Genomic DNA, 23,619 nt, shown 5'->3' with positions numbered 1-23,619 from the left:
TATAACATAATGGAATGAGGAAAATAATAGAAAATATCCTGAAATTAGTCTAAAGATGCAGTTATCAAACTACAGTGTTGAACTTCAGAACAATTAATACAGATTGTTTGATCAATTAAGCTAAAGTGAAACACTAAATGGCTTCAATACACTGGTTATCAATCAAATGGTGTGGCATTACGCACTGATGACAGATATTTGTAGACAGGAATAAAGTAAGTTAAGACATAAGTCATGATGCATAAATAAATCTGTACGGTATGCACATCCAATATCACAAGCTTTTGTTTCACCTACTTTTATTTTAAGCGTGGATTCATGTGCATGAGCATTTGTTTTGGATAACTTCCTCATGATGTCAGAGCCAGTTACTGGTCCGGAGGAGATACCACCTGCTGGTGGGCGGCTACTCTCTAACAGCATGGTGTGCTCACTAACAGTAGCTGCAGCAAAAGAGAAATATTAATGAGAAAACTTTCAGCTGCCAAATCTGCAACAATCCACATGCACCAAGGTCAAATGCTGCAGTCCATAGCGTAAAAGTTTATGAAGGAGTTTATTTATAAAAATGCATTTTATTCTCTTAAAATTGGAATTCCTTTACTATAAAATGACATCAAAAAGGGACGCCAACGAATATACCATCACTCATTTATTTATCAAAATAATTTTAGAAAATTAAAAGGGAACAGTTCTTCCCCAAATTTAAATTCAGCAATAAAGTGTATAACTACAACATATGCCATACTTTCCAATGTCTTATCAGTAGGATAAGCAGGGAAAGAGTTGGGCCCATTAGAGACTTGTGCATTGGGGCAGATGTTCCTCAGGGTAGTGTCCTAGGCCCCACCATCTTCAGCTGCTTCATCAATGACCTCTCTTCATCATGAGGTCAGAAGTGGGGATATTTGCAGATGACTGCACAATGTTCAGCACCATCCTCAGATAATGAAGCAGTCCATGTTCAAATGCAGTATCCAGGCTTGGGCTGACAAGTGGCAAGTTACATTTATGCCACTCAAGTGCCAGGCAATGGCCATCTCCTACAAGAGAGGATCTAACCACCGCCCCTTGACATTCAGTGGCATCACCATTGCTGATCTCCCCCCGCCAATCAACATCCTGGGGGTTACCATTGATCAGAAACTGAACTGGACTTGCCATATTAATACTGTGGCTACCAAGGCAGGATCAAAGGCTAGGAATTCTACGGTGAGTAATTCACCTCCTGAAACCCCAAAGCCTGTCCATCTACAAGGCACAAATCAGGTGTGTAATGGAATACTCTCCACTTGCCTGGATGAGTGCAGCTCCAACAACACTCAAGAAGCTTGACACAATCCAGGACAAAGCAGCCTGCTTGACTGCTCCCTTTCCACAAACATTCATACCCTCCACCACCGTGTGGGCAATAAATGCTGACCTAACCAGAGATGCCTACATCCATAAGTGAATTAAAAAAAGACATTGGTATGGTGTTAAACGAGTACTTTGCATGTCTTCACTTTGGAGAAGGAGGATGTAGGTGCAGAATTCAGACAGAGGGACTAAGAGGTCTTGAACAGTTTGACATAAGGAGTGAGGAGATACTGGAGGTTTTGGCAGGCTTAAAAGTAGACAAATCCCCAGGTACAGATGAGTTGTATCCCAGGCTGTTGTGGGAAATGAGGGAGGAAATGACAGAGATTCTGACCCAAATTTGTAATTTCTCCCTGGCCACAGGGGAGGTACCAGAGGACGAGGGGACAGCTAATGTTGTGGTACAGATAAACCAGGGAATTACAGTCCAATGAGTCTCACATCAGTGGTAGGGAAACTACTGAAGGAAAAGGAAAATACTGCAGAATAAATCTCCACTTGTCCACTTGTAGAGGCAAGATTTGATTAGGGACAGTCGGCATGGCTTTGTCAGAGGGAGGTCATGCCTAACAAATTTGATTGAATTTTTTGAGGAGGTGACCAGGTGTCCAGATGATGGGTAGTGCAGTTGATGTCATTCATATGGATTTCAGCAAAGCATTTGACACGGTCCCACATGGGAGACTGATGAAGAAGGTAAAAGCACATGGGATCCAGGGTAATGTGGCAAGTTGGATCCAAAATTTGCTTAGTGATAAGAGATAGAGGCAAAAATTGGCCAGGTGGTTAACAGTGAAGCAGGTAATTTTTGGAGCTGTACAGGACTTTGGTTAGGCCACAGCTGGAGTACAGTGTTCAGTTCTGGTCACCACACCACAGGAAGGATTTGATTGCACTACAGAGGGTGCATAGGAGATTCACCAGGGTGTTGCCCGGGATGGCGCATTTTAGTTATGAAGAGAAGCTGGATAAGCTTGGGTTGTTTTCTTTGGAGCAGAGAAGGCTGAGAGGGGATCTGATTAAGGTGTATATGGAGAGGGTGGACAGAAAGCAGCTGTTCCCCTCAGGTGAAGGGTCAATAACAAGGGGGCAGCATTTTAAAGGTGAAAGGAACGAGGTTTAGAAGGGATTTGTGAAACATTTTTCACCCAGAGGGTGGTGGAAATCCAGAGTGCACTGCCGGCGAGGGTAGATGAGGCAGGAAACCTCATAATCTTTAAAAGTACTTGAATGAGCATTTAAAACATCATAACATTCAAGACTATGGGCTAAGTGCTGGGAAGTAGGATTAGTGTACATTTAGTGAAGTTTGTTTTCGGTGCAGGCTGATGAGCTGAAGGGCCTCTTTTGTACTGTATGATTCTGTGACTCTATGAGTTGATCAATATCTATCCAAATTATCCTCATTCCTGGTCATAACCAAATATTCATAACTCAATTTTTATTACTTTAACTGCAAGAGGACATAATGAAGACCAATTTTTCTGTCTACCAAGCAGGCAATAGAACTTTAAGAAAAATAGGTAATAACAATGTGTGAGCAAATTATTGTGGAAAATTATTAATAAGTCGGGACCTCTTGGATTTGCCTATTCACACATCAGGGTCAGAAAGCAACTTCTAAAAGACATTCCTGCATTAGCCATAAGATCTTTTTTTTTAAATCTCTTAAGGAAGAGGTGATAGAGGAAGCAAAGTTTAGTATATAGCAATGGAAATCAGCAAAAGGGGGGTCAACATAGTTGTTTCTTGTTAGGGATACATAAACTGCTTCAGTTAGGACTACATTTCATATATCCCTCCTTTTGTCATGGAAAACAGATTCCAGTTTAAATCAGCAGCTTTTGTCTACATTATCTAATCCTCTCAAAATTTCAAAAACCTGGAATATTTCTAATTCAGTCTTGTTTTACATAATGAATGTAATTTATGGAAGCATCGCTTCATAGTTTGGAGCCTACATCATCCTAGGTGCTCTACTTGGATAGTCAGGCTCAGTTGGTAGCACATTTACTTCTGAATCACAAGGTTCCGGGTTCAAGTCCCACTCCAGGGCTTGAGCACAAAACGAAGGCTAACACTCCCGTGCAGAACTGAGGGAGCACTGCACTATTGGAGGCATCACCTTTCAGATAAGATGCTAAACTGAGGCCCAATATGCCCGCTCAGGTGATATAAAATCACTATTTCAAAGGAGAGCAGTGGTGTATGACTGGTGTCCTGGCCAATATTTATCTCTCAATCAATCAACATCCCATGAAAGGTTACCTGGTTACTGTCACATTGCTGTTTATGAGAATTTGCAGAGTGCAAATTAGCTGTCACATTTCCTCTATTCAAATAGCAACTACACAAAAAGTACTACACTGGCTGTATATTGCTTTGAGACATCCAGCGGTCATGAAAAGCGCTTTATAAATCCAAGTCTTGCTTTTTTCTATCCAAGGCTTTCTTTTTTCTACTCACACTCTTCCTTTCCTTTTGCAAAGCTGGATCCCTAAACAGTAATCAATATAGTACTTCAAAATTTGACTTTCATGGCCTAACTCGAACAATTTATTTCAATAATTAAATATCTTTGAAAGATATCTACGGCACAACAGCTTATTCTTCTTCCTAATCACAGACACCCTATTTGAATCTGTCCCCTGGAGGTTTTATTGCTTTCTTTCTATTTTTTGTCCAAACACATTTCTGTTTCAAATATCAATCTGCTACTGACAATATATCAATGAGGATCTGTAAGGTTGTAGAATCTTCCGTTATTCATTTCTGGATTGCTACTTATTTGAAAAATATGTGCGATAGTGAAAGATGAACCCAGTTGCATGGCAAATTATAATCAAGACTTCACAATGATCATGAGCACACCAACATCCTCCCCCAAGACAGGCAAGTGAGGGTTAAAAATTTAAAAGTGAATGGCGCGACGCACGGGCCAGGGGCCGGCCCGAGAAAGGCTATGGCTGACCGGTGGGGTGGGGGGCTGTGCCCCCCGACCAGGCTGATCACCTGGAACGTCAAGGGACTGAATGGGCCGGTTAAGAGGGCACGGGTGTTCGCGCACTTGCGGGCTCTGAGGGCGGACATAATTATGTTGCAGGAGACACATCTGAAAGTGTCTGACCAGACCAGGCTAAGGAAGGGCTGGATTAGCCAGGTCTTACACTCGGACTTGGACTCGAAGTCCAGAGGGGTGGCAATCATGATCAACAAGCGGGTGCAATTTGAGGCAGAGGGCATATCCGCAGACAGGGGGGGCAGATACCTGATGGTACGGGGCAGACTGGAGGGGAGAAGAGTGGTGCTGGTGAATATATATGCCCCGCACTGGGATGACGTGGACCTCATTAAAAGAGTGCTGGGGAAGATCCCGGACCTGGATTCTCGCAGGCTAATAATGGGAGGGGACTTTAACATGGTCCTTGATCCGACTTTGGATCGGTCGTGTCCCAGAACGGGTAGACTCTCAGCAATGGCAAGGGAGCTGAAAGGGTTCATGGAGCAAATGGGGGCAGTGGACCGCTGGAGAGATAGACAGCCAACAGGAAGGGGCTACTCATTTTACTCACACGTCCATAAAGTATATTCTAGGATAGATTTCTTTGTACTAAGCAGGGACTGTATGGGGGAGGTAAAGAACACAGAATATTCGGCAATTACTATCTCAGACCATGCCCCGCATTGGGTGGACCTGCAGATCGGGGGAGCGAGCTACCAACGCCCGCAATGGAGGCTAGACGTGGGACTGCTGTCGGAGGAGGGGATCTGCGAGAGGCTTCGGAGATGTATGCAAAATTACCTGCAGGTGAATGACACGGGGGAGGTCTCAGCGGCGACCCTGTGGGAGGCGCTAAAGGCAGTAGTGCGGTAGGGCAGCACGGTGGCCTAGTGGTTAGCACAACCGCCTCACGGCGCTGAGGTCCCAGGTTCGATCCCGGCTCTGGGTCACTGTCCGTGTGGAGTTTGCACGTTCTCCCCGTGTCTGCGTGGGTTTCGCCCCCACAACCCAAAAATGTGCAGAGTAGGTGGATTGGCCACGCTAAATTGCCCCTTAATTGGAAAAAATAATTGGCTAATCTAAATTTTAAAAAAAAAAGGCAGTAGTGCGGGGGGAGCTGATTTCAATTGGGGCCCACAGAGCCAAGGCAGACCGGGCAGAGATGGATAGATTGGTCAGGGAAATGGGTTGGATAGATGAAGAGCACGCGGAGTCCCCGGGGGAGGTTTTACTCAGGGAGAGGCAGAGACTACAGGCAGAACTGGGGGAACTATCCACGAGTAGGGCCGTGGAACAGCTTAGGAAGGCGAGCGGAGTGGTGTACGAGCATGGGGAAAAGGCTAGCAGACTGTTAGCGCAGCAACTCAGGAGGAGGGAGGCGGCCAGGGAAATAGGTAGAGTGAGGGACGGGGGGGGGGCGCAAAGTGGAGGACCCGGCAGAATTGAATAAGGTATTCCGGGACTTCTATCGTAAGCTGTATACTTCGGAGCCGCCGGAAGAACCGGAGGGGATGAAAAGGTTTCTGAACGGGTTAACCTTCCCAACAGTAGGTGGGGGGCGAGTGGAAGAGCTGGGGGCCCCGATTAGAGTAGGGGAGGTATTGGGGGGCCTAAAGGCCATGCAGTCGGGGAGGTCCCCGGGGCCGGATGGATACCCAGTAGAGTTCTACAGGAAGTTCTCTGAGCTGGTGGGCCCGGTCTTGGCGAGGGTTTTCAATGAGGCAAGGGACAGAGGGACCCTGCCGCCGACAATGTCACAAGCCACTATATCACTGATATTGAAGCGGGGTAAAGACCCGGAGGCGTGCGGATCCTACAGGCCAATCTCCCTGATTAATGTAGACGCCAAGCTCCTGGCAACGGTACTGGCGGTTAGAATGGAGGACTGCGTACCGGAGGTGATTGGGGAGGATCAAACTGGGTTCGTGAAAGGTAGGCAGCTGGCGGGCAACCTGAGAAGATTACTTAATGTGATAATGATGCCTCCAGTGGGTAGGGAGGTGGAGGTAGTGGTGGCAATGGACGCCGAGAAGGCCTTTGACCGGGTGGAGTGGGACTATCTATGGGAGGTGCTCGGACGGTTTGGGTTCGGGGAGGGATTGGTGGATTGGATCAAATTATTATATCAGGCCCCGAGGGCCAGCATCAGGACCAACAGAGAAGTGTCGGAGTACTTTAGGTTGTACCGAGGGACCAGACAGGGCTGCCCGCTCTCCCCGCTGCTGTTTGCGCTGGCCATAGAGCCGCTGGCGATTGCGCTGAGAGCCGCAGAGGGATGGAAGGGGATGGTGAGGGGCGGGGTTGAACATAGGGTCTCTCATTATGCAGACGACCTGCTCCTGTACGTGTCGGACCCAGTGGCCGGGATGGGAAGTATACTGGGAATGCTGAGGAAGTTCAGCCAGTTCTCAGGATACAAATTAAATACGGTCAAGAGTGAAATGTTTGTGGTCAGGCAAGGGGCCAGGAGAACAGATTGAGAGGGCTACCGTTTAGGCTGGTTGAGGAAAATTTCCGGTATTTGGGAATCCAGGTGGCACGAGACTGGGGCAGGCTGCATAAGTTAAATTTGGCCAGGGTGGTGGAGCAAATGAAGGGAGAGTTTCGGAGATGGGATGCACTCCCGCTGTCGCTGGCAGGGAGGGTGCAGACTGTAAAGATGACAATCCTCCCTCGATTTCTGTTTATTTTTCAGTGACTACCGATCTTTATCCCACAGTCCTTCTTCAAAAGAGTTAACTGGGATGATCATGAGCTTTGTCTGGGCGGGAAAATCCCCGCGGGTGAAGAAGGCGATGTTGGAGAGGAACCGCAGCGAGGGAGGGCTGGCTTTGCCGAGTCTGATTAATTATTACTGGGTGGCCAACATCGCTATGATAAGGAAGTGGATGGTGGGTACGGGGTCTATTTGGGAGCGGGTGGAGGCGGCTTTGTGCAGGGGCTCCAGCTTGGCAGCCCTGGGCACGGCTCCTCTACCGCTGATGCCGGCCAAGTACACCACCAGCCCGGTAGTGGTGGCGACCCTGCGGATATGGGGCCAGTGGAGGAGGCATGTAGGGGAGATGGGGGCGTCTGTCTGGGCGCCAATCTGCGACAACCATCGGTTTGCCCCCGGGAGTATGGATGGGGGTTCAGAGTATGGCGGCGGGCGGGAAGGGTGGGTGATATGTTCCTGGAAGGGAGCTTTGCGAGTTTGAGGAGCTTGGAGGAGAAATTTGGGTTGGTAAGGGGAAATGATTTTAGATACCTACAGTTGCGGGACTTTGTTCGTAGACAGGTCCCATCTTTCCCACGCCTCCCGCCAATGGGGATCCTAGACAGAATAGTCTCTAGGAGGGAAGAAGGGGAGGGTAGAGTCTCGGGTATTTATAAGGTGCTCATGAGGGAGGAAGGGTCCCAGACAGAGGAACTGAAACTTAAATGGGAGGAGGAGCTAGGTGGGGAAATGGAGGATGGGCTGTGGGCAGAGGCCCTGAGTAGGGCAAATTCGACCGCGACATGTGCTCGGCTCGGGCTGATTCAATTTAAGGTCGTTCACCGGGCCCATATGACGGTGGCTCGGATGAGCAAATTCTTCGGGATAGAGGACAAATGCGCTAGGTGCACGGGAGGACCAGCGAACCACGTTCACATGTTTTGGGCATGCCCTAAGCTGAGGGGGTACTGGGAGGGATTTGCGGGGGTCATGTCCCGGGTGCTAAAAACAAGGGTGGTGATGAGTCCAGGGGTGGCAATTTTTGGGGTTTCGGAAGACCCGGGGGTCCAGGGGGAGAAAGAGGCCGATGTTTTGCCCTTTGCTTCCCTGATAGCCCGGCGACGAATACTATTGGCGTGGAGGGACTCAAAGCCCCCGAAGACTGAGTGGTGGCTTGCGGACATGTCGAGTTTCCTGGGTATGGAAAAAATTAAGTTCGCCTTGAGGGATCTGTGCAGGGGTTCGCCCGGAGGTGGCAACCATTTATTGACTTCTTTGCGGGAGAGTGAGCGTCAGCAGCCGGGGGGGGGGGGGGGGGGGGGTAAGGTAGAGTAGAGTAGGAGGGAAAATATGGCGGGTAGTACCGGTGGGAGAGGAGCGGGCTTGTGCAATATGTTACGATGGAAGTATTGAAAGTACGTGGATGTTTGCACATTTTTGCCTTTTTTGCTTTCTTTCTGATGATGTCTGTAACTGTTTATAAAGCCAAAAACTACCTCAATAAAATTGTTTATTAAAAAAAAAATGTTAAAGTGGGGAAATTGTCTTGCATCGGCCGTGCATGCAGGCTTTCTGTCATGTGAGTGCACCACCTTGGGGGTGGGGGACATTATGAACATATTTAAATTCAATTAAGTAACTTTCTCTTTCCATAGGTGCTGCCTGACTTACTGAGTATTTCCAGAATTTTCTACTTTTTAATTTCATATTCCCTGCATCCGCAAGATTTTGCTTTGCTATAACCGGAGGCTTGATTTAAATTTAACAGTTGTCGCATAGGTTTCCTGGTGCTCAGGAAACTCGGTAGCAAATGGATGGTGGAAACTGCTGTTCCAAGATTAGCGTACTTTTACTGCATTCATTAGGGGCCAGCTCCTCTGGGCCCCTCAAGGAAGTTTCCAACTTTGTCTCGCTCTAGCCCTCGCAATAATTGGAGACATCATATAATCACATACTTTTCCATCTCCAATCTTTCGCTTCTCTCTCTCAAGATGAAATCTTTCTCTCTTTCCTCAATCCACCACACAAGATCTTGTTCTCCCCCAATTACGATGGTCAACCTCCTTACCATCCAAATCCCCAACCTCGCACACCCTTGCTGCTCCTGATTATCAGGGTTCACCTCCCAGATTCTCCGATCGTGGTCTTCTGCTGCTATTATTCCCACCCGTCAGCCAGTTTGTTCATTTAGAAGACAGAGAAAACATCATAATTCTATCCTGCCATTAAATTAATCTGAATGTCTATGTTCCCAGCCATGCCAGGTTTATCACACATTACCAGACTGCCTCCTTGGCTCCCCACAATCAGGGCACAAATCCCTTTCTACCCATATGCTTCCATTATAATCTCTTGACTCTCAGCTGCAGAAGTCTATGAGCTTTGCATGAGCATTAGCTTAAAATATTTTTTAAAACTTTATGCATGGAAATTTGTGCTGCAAAGAGCATTTATCGTACAAAATTGCATTTACAATTACCAGCATCGAATTCAAATTCTGCCCCATCAGCACTTGTGTCACTTTGTATGGCTCCACCATTGTCCAAGCCGCAAACTTGACGATCAACCTGTGATGCTGGTTGTGGCTTTGGAAGTTGTGCTGGTTTAAGCTGTAAACTAACTCCTTTGAATGCTGGAGTGACAACAATGAACTTCATCCACTGTCTTGCTAATGCCACCAAACCCTTTTTTAGAGTGACAAGGGCAGGAAGGCCATTGTTCTGCAACAAAAAACACAAACATTTTTTATATATTACGCAATTTTTATTTGGATTATGTCCATAAATAGACTTTGCTTTGGAGTGAGTGAGCAGAAGAGTTACTGGAATGGTACTAAGGATTTTTCAATTACATGATGAGATTAAAGATGCTGGGATTGATTACCTTGGAGCAAGGAACGTTAACGAGAGATTTGATAAAGGTATTCAAATGAAATGGGGTTTTGACACGAGTTTAATGGGGAAAACTGTTTTATGAACAGGGGAGTCAGTAACTCGAGGGCAATGATTTAAGATAATTGTCAAAAAAGCCAGTGGGAGATTGAGAATTGTTTCTATTCGCTCATCAAGTAATGATCTAAAGCATGGCATCAAAAGTGAACTGAAGCAGATCCAACTGCAACTTTTAAAAGAGAACTGGACAAATATTTGAAGGGGATAAAATTTGTAGGGGAACAGTTCTAATTACACTTCTCCTTCAATGAGCCAGCACAAGCAAAATGGACAATAAGGCTGCCTTATGTGCAATATGATTGTATATTCATTACGCATGCACACACACAAACACACAGCAGGCTGCCAGGATAAACTAATGGTTGCAAAAGCACAACACATCAAGAGTTCTAATTTAGGTAACCAAGGATATTTGGATGTTTATAATTAATTCGCCTTAGTCAGCCATATTTCCACACAAAATTCCAAGTTGTTTGTCATGTATACTGTGAGTGCTTACCATAGTGGCATCCTCAATTACAGAATAGTCTGCCTGCTGGAGGTACCGATGAAGTATATTGCACAGTAAACAGGAAGGGTTTTCTTGTAGATAGCGAGCTAATTTGGTAACCCTATTGTACTTGCTCTTCAATGGAAAATGTACACTCTTCCTCTGAATAAATAAACCAATTAGAAAATGGAAGAATAAATTATTATATACAATACCAAGAACATTCTTCTTGCCGGAGTTGATTATTCAATCCCAATCATCAATATTCACACAATGGCTGTCTGCATGGGAGATAATATTGGTTTCCAGCAAACAAAATATTTAAGATTATCTATTGGAGAGGGTGTTCTCTAGGAAATACTTATGAAATGCTTATCATATGTGCAGTCAGCTCATGAATCTACTGCAGCGTTTGTTTGTCATATGTCATCAGAAAAAGATAGACAGTATAATCACCTGGTGAAACAGAAGAATCTGCAGAGTGATCTTAGTTATCCCAGTTAATTCCTTGCCCAATGAAACCGAACACTTAATTTCTAATAAAAAGTCACAGTAAAAGCCATAGTAATTTCTAATAAAAAGGCACAGATAAGTTGTGTGGATGAGAGAAAATCAAAATAAATGGTCAAAACCATGACAGATGGAGAAGTGTGAAGTCATTCATTTTGGAAAGGTAAATCAAAATATTTTTGTAATGGTGAGAGATTAAGAGCTGTAGAGGTGCAAAGGGCTTTAGGTGTCCATGTACGCAAATCACAAAGCTGCTACACGGATACAAAAACTAACCAAAAGTGCAAATGGAAAGTTGGCATTTATTTCAAGGGGACTGTAACTCAAAGGTGAGGAAGTGGAGCTTCAGTTGTACAAAGTCGTGATCAGATTCTACCTGAACTACTAAATTCAATTTTGACCACTGAACCGTGGGAAAAATATAGGGCAGTTTCACCACGATGTTACTAGGGCTCACAGGGTAATGATATGAGAACAGGCTGCTAGGGTTGGCTTGTGTTCCCTTCAGTTTAGAGTGTTTTGAGGCACCATCATTTTCCAAATATTAAACGTAATTTTCCCGAAAAAATTATCTGGAAGTTATGATACATATTGTACATGGCAGGAAACCAAAACAGGTTTATCAGCAGCCAATATTTCTCAACTTTATTTTTGAAAGATTTGATCAAGTGACGAGATAAGCTTAAGACTTTGTGCATTTATTTACACGTATAGGAGCCTTGAAATGCTATATCTAAATTGCTGACCTCAAGTAGTTTACACAGCTCCTCAATGTAAATCACATTACCGTTGACATCATCATCTTCGTTGTCCATATCAGGAGCATCATCATCCCAGTGGATGTGAAATTGGTGTGCATACAATTTATATAAATGATTTGGGTGAAGGGACCGATGGTTTGCTTGCTAAAATTGCTGATAACACAAAGATAGGTAGGAAAGTAAGCTGTGAAGCGGACATAGAGACTACAGATAGATGAGTGGGCAAAGATCTGGCAAATAGAGTACAATGTGGAAAAATGTGAGGTTGTCCATTTTGGCAGGACAAACAAAAAAAGCATATTATCTACATGGTGAGAGATTGCAGAGCTCTGAGGTGGAGAGATGTGTGTGTGTCCTGCTGCATGCATCGCAAAAGGTTTGTGTAGAGGTGCAGCAAGTAATTGGGAAACCTAACAGAATGTTAGTGTTTATTGCAGGGGGAATTGAATGCAAGATTAGGGAGGTTATGTTTCATTCATACAGGGCATTGGGGCGACCAGGTCTTGAGTACTGTGTATAGTATTGGTCTCCTTATTTAAGGAAAGATGTAAATGCAATGGATTCAGTTTAGAGAAGGTTTACTAGATTTAGACCTCGAATGGGTGTGTTGTCTTCTGAGGAAAGATTTGACAGGCTAAGCTTGTAACTGCTGGAGTTTAGAAGAGTAAGAGGTGACTTGATTGAAACAGATGAGGTTCTGAGAGGACTTGACAGGGTTGATGTGGAGAGGATGTTTCCACTTATGGGGGAATCTAGAACTGGGGCTACTGTCTAAAAATGGATGGGGAAATGTTTTTTTCACCCAGAGGGTTGTGAGGCTTTGGCATTCTCAAAAGGTAGTAGAGGCAGAGTCTTTACATATCTTTGAGGCAGAAGTAGATAGATTCTTGATAAGCAAGGGTGAAATGTTATCAAGGGTAGGCAGGAATGTGAATTTGAAGTTAAAATTACATCAGACATGATCTTACTGATTGGTAGAGTAGGGTCGAAGGAACAGGTTGCGTACTCCTGCTCCTAATTCACATATTTGTATGTACCATCCATGGAATTTTTGAACAGCCATGCTGGATAAGGGATAATTGATACTCCAGGCTTTGATCCTATGTGCAATGAGCAAAATGTCTAATTTCTTTGCATTGCCAGATAGTGTAAATTCATGTGTTCTAGAATAGAGCTATTCTTTCCACTTTTAGTGCATCTGCTGTTTACATGGTCAGTTGCAGCTGACATACATTACTTGCAACTGGTCTGTCATGCCTCGGATAAATGCACCTAAGATCTTTGTGGCCATCATCTAGGATATTTTAGACAAATGATATTCAATGACACCTAGGTCTGAATTTTCAGGATGGCGAGCACTCACTGCCTGTCGCGCTTAAAATTGGCAGGAAACACATCCCTGCCTAATCAGACCAGGCCCAGTGCCATTGCACGCTCAAGTGAGCTTTGATCAACAGCAGGTGGGACATCCATCCGCACTTGAATGGCAAGTTCCGCCTTGGAGAGCTGTCCGCCAATCAGAATGGCGAGGTGCACAGAACTCCATGGTCCCTAAAGGGAGGGTACTTCCCAGTCTGAAGGAGCCTTCCAATTAAGGTGCCACCTTTCATCCTGCTTTCCACCCACGATTGAGGGTGAGAACTTTTTCAGTTTCCCATCCTCAGTCATCTGGCACCCGCCAGCCTAAAAATAGAGGCTGTGTGGGAAAAGGCCCTTAAGTGGCCATTAAGGGGCCACTTAAGGGCCTTAAAAGGGGCACGAGCTGGTTCCCCACCGGAAAATTGTGACTGATTGGGAGCGGGCAGGATCCTGGAGGGAATCCGGTCCTGTCCATGCGATTTTACACTCCCCCCACAGCCTCAGAGTCCGCAGGGGGGAGGAAGCATAAAATTCTGGCTGTAAAAGTTCTAAGGACTAAGCATATTTTGTTCATAACAGGACCTCTGCACCATGCACATGGCTGCATTTCATCAACTGAGATATTAACTGCTTTCATGTCACCTTCCACAGGTATTGGGGTGGGGGGGCAAATGGAGTAGCTCTCTAGGGCCAAGGTGGCCCTGAAGGAGAAACTTTTACTGTAGTATAGAAATACATATGGAACTCATTTAGTACAAATAGCCAAAAGAAATACAAGTAATGGAGATCAAATATGAAGAACAAAGGAGGTTCTGCAGTGAGGTAATTTATTTTGTACAGCTTTATTCCTGTCCAACTCTGGTGGAAAATTGGGCTCTCTTATAACAAGGATTGCAAGTAATCGAGTTCACTGCATTGAAAGGTTTTACCAATAGAGGTGCAGCAAGTGTATCTAGAAGTACTAACATGGATAGAATCTAACACAAGAAGACAACCGTGCTATCGGCTCACCTCAAGGAATTAGCCTCCATGGATTTCTTACCATTAGTAACCTGGGACAATTCCAGTGTCATGTTGTGCGTGCAAACAAAGAAAGTTTTTATTTTTTGAATGCGAAAAACAAATTTTACTATTACCTCTAGAGCCTCTGTCATGATGCAACCCATCACAGCACACACACGAAGAGTTCTTTCCATTTCCAATTTATTCAAGGAAGATTTCAGCTGATCAATAGGAATAAGCCAGGCACTAATAGCTGGAGTAGCTGTGCTTAAAAGGTTTAGCTGCCTGTAACAAAACCATTTTTAAAAATTCTAACAATACAAAGCAGCTGAATTTTTACCACAGAATTTTACCATAAAATGAGTTGTTAGCTTACAGAACGAAAGAACGTGCAGAGATTCAACTGACTGAATGCATTACACGATACAAAAAAAGGCCCAAGTTATTAGTTAGCAAAACTGGCTTTTATAATGCTACACATGCAAATTGCATCTGCTCTGAGTAACGTACTGATTACTCAAGCCCCTCACACAAAGTTTATCAACACCATCAAGATAATTCTCTTACTGACCTAATAAACTTATTTTAGAAGAATGATTTACAGTCGGTAGTACTACATTCAGTTTTGACCTTAGTTGAACATATACAATTTCCATTTGATTAAGAAAGCAGGTTTCAAAATGTTACTTACGAAACTCATGTACACATTTGGACTTTCACAACAATTCAAAATCTTGCTAAATTTAAATTTTATTTAGTTGTGATATTTGAAAAACAAATAGAAAGTGGCCATAGATTTTCCATGTGACTATCCAGTTGCATGTTTTTAATAAATATTTTGTGGTCATGAAGAAATAAGATATTTCATATTTACAGGGAAGCAAAGGCTGAAGCATTTCAGCAAATAAAAGCATTTTGGAAGGATCTGTGAACCTTTTGCACTTTGTGTTTGAATACACAATATGCAAGTTCGGAATCCGAATGTCATATTAAACCTTTTCCACATTTAAACAATCTTTTAACACAACCTTTGTAAGTAAGGGACATTCGGAACAATAGAACTTGCCTGCCAACATCGGAATCAATAGCAGCTGATTAAAGGTCTGCACCAAGCTGCTCAACACTAGTCCATACTTTTCAGACAACAGTTATGCCAACTTAAGGAAGATTATAAAAGAAAAGGCGGCATCTGTGAAAAGGACAGGCAAGACACTCCAGATTCAGACCTCCTCAGATTTGGAACAGATTTAAATTTAACACAGAGGTGTGAAGTGATATCTTTTGATAGGAAGAACAAGGAAAGGAAGTATAAAGTAAAGGTTACAATTGAAAGGTGGGCACAAGAACAGACAGACCTGGGGTATGTGTGCCTAAATCATTTAAGGTGCAGGGCAAGTTGAGAAAGTGGTTAAAAAGGCACACAAGATCCTGGGGCCTTACATAGAGGTAGAAAGTACAAAAGCAAGCAAGTTATGATGAATGTTTATAAAACACTGATTGGGCCTTAACTGGACGACTGTCTCCAGACATTGCACTTTTGGAAAGACGTCAAGACTTTAGAGAGGATGGCAGAAAAGATTTGGGAGAATGCTTTCAGGGATTAGAAGCCAGGGTTGTTTTCTTTAGAGAAGGCGGAGGGCTAGACGTTATCAAAATCATGAGAGGTCTGGACAAAGTAGATAGGAAGAAACTGTTCCCATTATTAGAAGGGTCAGAAGACACAATTGGCGAATAAACAGCGAAGTGAGAAAAAACCTTCTTACACAGAAAGTGGTTAGAATCTGGAATGAATTGCCTGAGTGTGTGGTGGAGAAAGATTCAATCATGGCTTTCAAATGACAACTGGTTAAGCATGAGAAGAGAAAATAATTGCAGGGCCACAGAGAAAGCGTGGAAAATTGAGATACTCTTGCAGAAAGCAAGCATGGACACAACGTGTCAAATGGCTTCCTTCTGTGCTTGCAACCATTCTATAATTGCAGATGAGCAGCATTAAAAAATGGAACAGAACAGGTTAAAAGGGAGGAAAAACAAACAAGCACACACAATGAAACAAATAGAATGCCCTGCAAAGTTATGAAGTCCACAGCAGGTGATAGTTAACCAACAGCAATAAAAGGTGTAATGAGATGAACTGAAGAAATAAAAAGTGTGAGTGAGCAAGCGTGTTTGAACAACTAAATAGTGCAGTGTAAGGTAAAAAGGGAAGCATGCAAAACTGGTAAAACAGATGAAAGAAGGGAATTGTACCCTTACAAGAAGCAGGATGGTAAGAAGTATAATCCAGGCAGTTGAAGGCTTGAAGGAGTCAGTGGGTTTGTAACAGACGTTAAAGTAGGATTTAGCACCAGTAATCATGAATGTAAAGGAATAAGAGGAACTTTAGAAGTATGAGAACAAGATAAACATTCAATATACCCTGAAACAAACAGAAAACAGATATTGATGGGATCCATGCAAGAATGAGAGGCAATCTAATTGAGGCAAATAAGATGACAAAAGGTATTGACAAAGTAGACATAGAGCAAATGCTTCGTCTTGTGGGACAATCGAGAACAAGAGGTCATAGTTTTAGGATACGGGGTAGTAGATTTGAAACAGAGGTGAGGAGAAATTACTTCTCTCAAAGGGTGGTGAATCTGTGGAATTCGCTACCTCAAAGTGCGGTGGATTCTGGGACATTGAGTAAATTTAAGGAGGAGATAGACAGATTCTTAATTAGTAATAGATTGAAGGGTTATGGAGAATGGGTGGGAAAGTGGAGTTGAGGCCGTGATAACATCAGCCATGATGGTATTGACTGGTGGAGCAGGTTTGAGGGGCTGAATTGCCTACTCCTGCTCATAGTTCTTATGTTCTCAACCGGAGAAACCTGTGCAGGGAAAAATAGTTCAATGTAAAAAGGTGCCAGAGGATGCAACAAAGATGCAGGTGAGAAAAAACTGGACAAGAATAGAAAGGTGCTGGGATAAGAGGAAATAAGAATGAATTGTGAGACAAAAGCAGGTTGAAACAATTGGTCTACCAAAATTATTCCTTTGGCAGATTTTCAGATGGAGGTTAGAAATGAGTTGTGCAGGGCTGAGAAACTGTGGAGAGGGAGAGATTTCTGGAGGAGAAAAGTCCAGTATTAACTTGGGAAATGGTGGCTTGATATTCAGTTGTGGAGGTCACAGTTCATGAAGTGACTGGAGGAAGTAGGAGTTGCCAAAGGTTGATATTTGATCTGAATGGATTGATATTTGTGGTCCTACCAAATAATGTATGATAGAACATTGGAATCATTTCCAGTCTAAACAATGGAAAGGAATCTGATTGGTTTAGTCAGCATAGAAACATCACCACATGAATCATAGAATGCCTACAGTGCAGAAGGAGGCCTTTTGGCCCATCGGGTCTGCACCAGGCCTTGGAAAGAGCACCCTACTTAAGCCATGCCTCTATTCTATCCCTGTAACCCAGTAACCCACCTAACCTTTTGGAGCCACACCAATCATTCATGCTTTCAGTTCACTCATGTCTCTGCTTTAATTTTAAAATAATAGCAAAATTAATGCTAGGATTTACGAATGATCATGCCACCTCTCCACAATGTATTCGGGAAGGAGTTAGTGTATGCGTGTAAAGGGGCTGACATGCTGAGAACTTTATTCATGTGTGATGGATTCACACCATTGCAATTGCCATATGAATAAATAGTTATCTGATGATAGCTGATGCATTTGTTTTATTTTAAGCCCATCTTGCTTTCAATGAAGACTTATGCTTTATCTCATCCAAACGACTTTATCCAAAGTCATGGAACCAAAGTACACTGACTTTGCACAGGTCATCTCATGATATGTTTGATTGGCAACACATCACAAGATAAATTAAAGTAACCACTGCAGAAATCAAGATATTTTTTCTCTTCCATAAAGCAATAGCTGACTTTGAATCAGCATCTTTCTGCAGGGAGAGAAGTGATTAGAAGTTGACCGTGTGTCCCTCCATTACACTGCACAACATGATAGTGCTCCAACACAATGGGCGGAATTCTCAAGCTGTCCCCTCTTCTGCAGTGGGTTTCCCCGGGGCGGATGCGGCTCGTCATCGGCTGCTGGTGGGATCGTCCAGTCCAGCCAAAAGCGATTTACATTCCTCGCCACTGTTGGGAAACCCACTGCAGGGGTCAACATCGGCAGGACTGGAAGATCCCATTGGCAGGAATGGCTGGAGAATTCCGCTCAATGTCTAGATGATGATGCAGATTACTGACGCTGAAATGTTTATCAATTGTCATAATTTGAAAATTCATATATAAAGTTTACATGGCTAGTATAATGCATACGTGAATGCAATTAATTATATATGTGAATACTTTTTTAAAACCTGACTACCCGCACATCCAAAAACGTTAACTTTTGAAACAGTTTTACACAAAAACATCTGACATTTCTACTTATAGCATAACATTTTTTTTAGCAGCACACATCATCCTACTAAATATACATCCTGGTGCTTAAAATCTAAAACCATTACAAAATTGATATCATCCAAATATGCCACTTATCTCAGTATTACTAACTTCAATTAAACATTATCTTCCTTAACATTACTCATCAGTTAATATATAGAAACTCACTTGTAATTACCAATAATTGTCTACCATGGTACTACAAGTACAATATTTAGATTAAGCAAGGTCTGAGGGCCAAGGGATAATTGCACCCTGATAGTCAATGGCACAGACGCAGATAGGAAGAGGGAGGTAGGTAGGGGGATAGAAAATTCAAGGCCAGATTGGTTGAGTCAGTGTTGGAAGTGGAAAGGGTGTGTGGTTATGAACAGGATCAAGGAGAGGAGCAAATGCAAGGGAAGTATCCTAATGGACGAGCGTCTGTTCCCTCAAACAGGTCCAGATTTTCTACCTATCACACAAGAATACTGCAAAGAGAGATAGGGTTGAATTATAATGCAAAGAGAGATAGGGTTGAAGAGCCGGATTCCCCGTACTCCCCGGCTAAAGGTCGGACGGGGAGCCACTGAGAGGAACACGTGCCATCCCACAGCCATTAATGGGCTGGACACTGGACTTCTGCACTTCTGATCAGAAGCCAATCAGAATTCGGCAACTCTTCAACACCGGCCATGGGGTGGTAGATCATTTAGTTTACTTAGGGATTCCTCCAGGTGCCAAAGTGGTACACAGGGGGATGGGTAACCTGAAGGAGGTCAGAATCTTGGAGGGGGAGGTCCTGCCCACTACCAGCCCATGCAGAGTGTAATGACTTAGTCCAGGCCTTTGACATTTGGCCAATTAGTGGCCCAATCAGGGAACCCCTTTCTGTGTATAGAACAGGGAGTGTCAGATCCTCTGCACTCCGAGTGTAGACAGCAGACTGAATGGTCATGGTTATTCAGATGTTGGGTTTGTAAATGAAAGGAATTCTGGTGACGGGACTTCTGCCTCCATGGACTTAATACACAGAGGAAACTGCTAAGGTGGCCACTTGGTATAGGCCTCCTGGCAGAGACAGGTTGAGACTTAATTAGTACACTGGTGAACAAGCTGCCCAGTGCCACCCCTGCTGCTGGTTTACCTGCTTTGAGGGAAGGGGGCGAATACTGGGCAGCGGGTAAGCTACCCTTTGGACTTAATGAGAGCCCACCTTTAAATCTGGAGGGAGAACATTGAATCCAGTCTATAGATACGTTAAGTGAGTTGGCAACAAGGGGGGAAAACAAAGTATAATGTGGGGAAGCACGAGGTTATTCACTTTGGTTGTAAAAATAGAAAAGCAGAATGTTTTTAACATGGGTTAGGTGGATTGGCCATGCTAAATTGCCCGTAGTGTCCTAATAAAAGTAAGGTTAAGGGGGGGGTTGTTGGGTTACGGGTATAGGGTGGATACGTGGGTTTGAGTAGGGTGATCATGGCTCGGCACAACATTGAGGGCCGAAGGGCCTGTTCTGTGCTGTACTGTTCTATGTTCTATGGCGTGAAACTTTTAAAAGTTGATGTTCAGAGGGACTTGGGTATAGTCACACAAGGAACACAGAAAGTTAGCATGCAGGTATAGCAAACAAGTAGGAAGGCAAATGGAATTCTGGCCTTTATTGCAATGGATTAGAGTATAAGAGCATACCAGTCTTGCTACAATTATACTGGGCTTTGATAAGGCACAACTAGAATACTGTGTGCAGATTTTCTCTCCATATTTAAGGGAAGATATGCTTACATTGGACGCAGAACAGCAAAGGTCTTGTGCAACTACTTTGTAGGAGCACCAAAAGCATTGCAGATGTTCAAAGCCTACCATCACCTTGAGAGATCAACCTTCTTGATGATACCCATTTCCCAAGAACAAATAATAAGAAAAACAATTAACTGAGAAAGAGCAAACTTTGCCTCTTCTACTAAATAAGTAATAAATTCTACTAATTCATAATTTTCCAAGTTTATTCTACTCACTAACATATTCTTTCTTGTAAAGTATCTATGATCAAAGCAGTTTAATTCATTAGTTAATGGTCATATGGATTTCAGAAGTTGTTTGATAAATTTCTAAATACAGACTGGTTGGCAAAGTCCCAGCTATTAAACAGCAGTAGCAGCATAAATACAAAATTAACTAAGAAAAAGAAGCCAAAAAAGTAACAGCGAACCGTTGTTTACTGGACTGAAATGGTGCAAGTATACAGTGTCTCCCAAGGATCAATATTGGAACTTATCCTCTTTTTGATATATCTGAATGTAAAGGGGATAATTTCAAAGTTTGCAGATAACATAAAGCTTTGAAACTAACAGCCGGTGAGGAGAACAGTAAAAGACTTCAGGAGGACATAGACAGATTGATGAAAAAGGCTACGGTTTTGAGGAAGCAAATTCAATAGCGATTTTCAAAAATAATTGAATAGGAAATATTCGCTATGCTATGGGTGAAAAACAGGGGAGCAAAAGCAAATACTAATTCTGCACAGGCATGATGGATTCAATAGCTTCCTTCTATGCTGTATTTTTGTACAATTCTATGAAATACAAAACAAGTTACTTGTACAGCTCTCAAATATCAAAGTGCAAGGGTGCATTATATTTTCATTGGTAAAACTCAGGTTCATAACCTTTCAAAGCTCAGCTTACAGTATGATAGTTGACAAGTCTTCAATATCGCAAATGAACTTTGGTAAATTTATTCCACAAATTATTTTTGTCCCACTTGGGAAGCCCATAATGGAAAATGAGACAACATTCCCAAATTAAAGGAGATCCCGAGTAGAATAGAAAACGATAATGCCTATATGACACCAGTAACCAATTTTTCAACTAACTACTGTTGACCTTTGCTGAGAATGTTCTGGTGCACATTCTGGTGCAATGGTCCTAGCCTTAACATATAAACTATACAGTTGAAGGGGCAGCACAGTGGCGCAGTGGATTAGCCCGACTGCCTCACGGCGCCAAGGTCCCAGGTTCGATCCCGACTTTGGGTCACTGTCCGTGTGGAGTTTGCACATTCTCCCCGTGTTTGCGTGGGTCTCACCCACAACCCAAAGATGTGCAGGCTAGGTGGATTGGCCATGCTAATTTGCCCCTTAATTGGAAAAAATGAATTGGATACTCTAAATTTATAATTAAAAAAACTATACAATTGAAAAAATGAATGTGTCTCCTCGTGCAGAGTTACCTAATTAATTATAGGCAAGTATTTCAACTTTAGGAACGTCTATGAAAGGCAGTTAATGATAGAGGGACCTGATTTTCATCCATGAAAGGGTTCATCTTACAGAAATTGAAAGGCTTACCTGGAATAAGTCTGAACACGTGAACGTAAATTGGTTGGAGCAGCAAAGCTAAACCAAATTTCACTAATAGTAAGTTTCATGCTGCTGGAATCTGGGGGCGGTGGCAGCAGAGGAAGATCCTTTTTAAGGTCATCGGACTCCACCCCTTCATCCTAAACAAAATTAGATAAGAAATAAAAAATGCATAAATTGTAACGTTATATTAACGCATTTTCAGCATAAACCAAACACGCTGATATTTCAAAAGAAACTAATAATTAATATTTTTCATCCAATACCACATGGACTGGATTTGACCAGGAAAAGTAATAAAATGGCCAAAACATGGCCACATGTACTGCAAAATTAGCACTTTCTTCCTCCCAAATTTCTTGAACAAATTAAAATACAAAAATGGCAAACGGCGTATCACAAGTAGCTGAGATCTAATGTTCAGAATTTGAGGTGGCAGAGAATCAAAAAACTGGAATGGCTTTGGCACCTGGTCACTGGTGACGTCTGCACCAAAATTAAACAGACAAATTAATTCAGAATAAAGAAATAGCAGGGTGTATAATTTGAATATGAATGCACAAAATATTACTTGATTAATAATGCTGGGTTTTAATAATGTTAACATTTTAATTTAAAAAGATGCTCAGGGTAGCCTAACACAATGAACCATTTCAAGCCAAACCTCACAGCAAGCCTAAGTTTTAGTAAATGTCAACTGATGATAATGGAATATAAAAAGCATGTTTCACATTAAAATAATGCTGGAACAGCGTGTTTGAGAGTCAATGAAAAAACATAATACCCTGAATGTAATTATGGAGACAGTAGGATGCCACAGTTTCAAGAGGAGTTGTTCTAATCTTCAAAAATAATTACATTTTACTACAATGTACGGAATTTTGACGTGAACAGCTCCAGCTTTTTAAAGGATCAGCTGTACTACCAAATTTTCAGATGTAATTTTATACAGAGGTGATGAATGTTTTACGTCAAGGAATAGAAAACAGTATCCAGTATCGGAAGCCAGTACTTGAACGTTATGTATTCTATTCTGATGCAGCAGCATGCCTCAACGCCAACCACGTCATTGGCATCCTTAAATCTGCATTAAGATGATGGACATGCAGCAAATCAAATCCATTCGGGATAGGTTTGCTTCATACGGTGCACTTCCACTAAGGGCTGAAAAGACCAATCCGTGACAGGCAAGTTCTGCTACAAGTGCAGCATGTGAAGTGGTTAGCAGGTGTCATTGTGGGTTGTTGTGTTGGCACCTGTTGCTAGCCCAGTCTCAGAAGACACCGACTCGTGGCATCACCTGAGGCTAAAGGAAGCACGTGATTTCATTTTGAGTATTAGCCACTAAAACCACAGATTGTCATGGCGGCACAAGCTGGCTTACAGATATTGTTGCCTTTTCCCTTGTCATCAGTAAGTGTCTCTCACGTGTGTGAATTAGCTTTTAGGGCCTTCATGTCACACTAACAAGCATTCGTGAAGTGGAGCTTTGGGCACACTACTGGGCATCCAATTCCAGCTACCTCAAGATACAGAAAATCCTTAAGCATTTGCCTATATCACATCCTGCAAACATCCCTGTGCTAGAGAAGCCACCTCTGCTTGATGAGTGCCCACGTACTTGGAAGAATTGCCTTAGAGGGGACTGACACATTTGTGATTTTGTCCTTCCATGAGATACCCAGAATGTGCCG

General features: G+C 43.0%; 1 protein-coding gene across 12 annotated transcripts in view; it reads right to left on the bottom strand.

Moving 5' to 3' along the window:
* Window positions 1-23,619, bottom strand: part of kiaa1109 (KIAA1109 ortholog) — a 534,122-nt gene that overhangs the window by 203,700 nt on the left and 306,803 nt on the right. For 9 of the 12 annotated variants that reach the window (XM_038792378.1, XM_038792369.1, XM_038792381.1 and 6 more), the window contains 5 exons: window positions 21,914-22,065; window positions 14,263-14,413; window positions 10,506-10,658; window positions 9,529-9,775; window positions 298-443 (listed from right to left, as the gene is read on the bottom strand). In XM_038792378.1, coding sequence (XP_038648306.1) covers window positions 298-443; window positions 9,529-9,775; window positions 10,506-10,658; window positions 14,263-14,413; window positions 21,914-22,065 — 849 coding nt within the window. The remainder of the gene's footprint in view (window positions 1-297; window positions 444-9,528; window positions 9,776-10,505; window positions 10,659-14,262; window positions 14,414-21,913; window positions 22,066-23,619) is intronic. The other 3 variants (XM_038792370.1, XM_038792377.1, XM_038792373.1) reach the window with 1 other exon arrangement.

Source organism: Scyliorhinus canicula, chromosome 3, assembly GCF_902713615.1.
Source record: "Scyliorhinus canicula chromosome 3, sScyCan1.1, whole genome shotgun sequence".
Lineage (NCBI taxonomy): Eukaryota > Metazoa > Chordata > Chondrichthyes > Carcharhiniformes > Scyliorhinidae > Scyliorhinus > Scyliorhinus canicula.
Note: the sequence above shows the minus strand (reverse complement) of the source record. Positions and strands in the feature narration are given on the sequence as shown.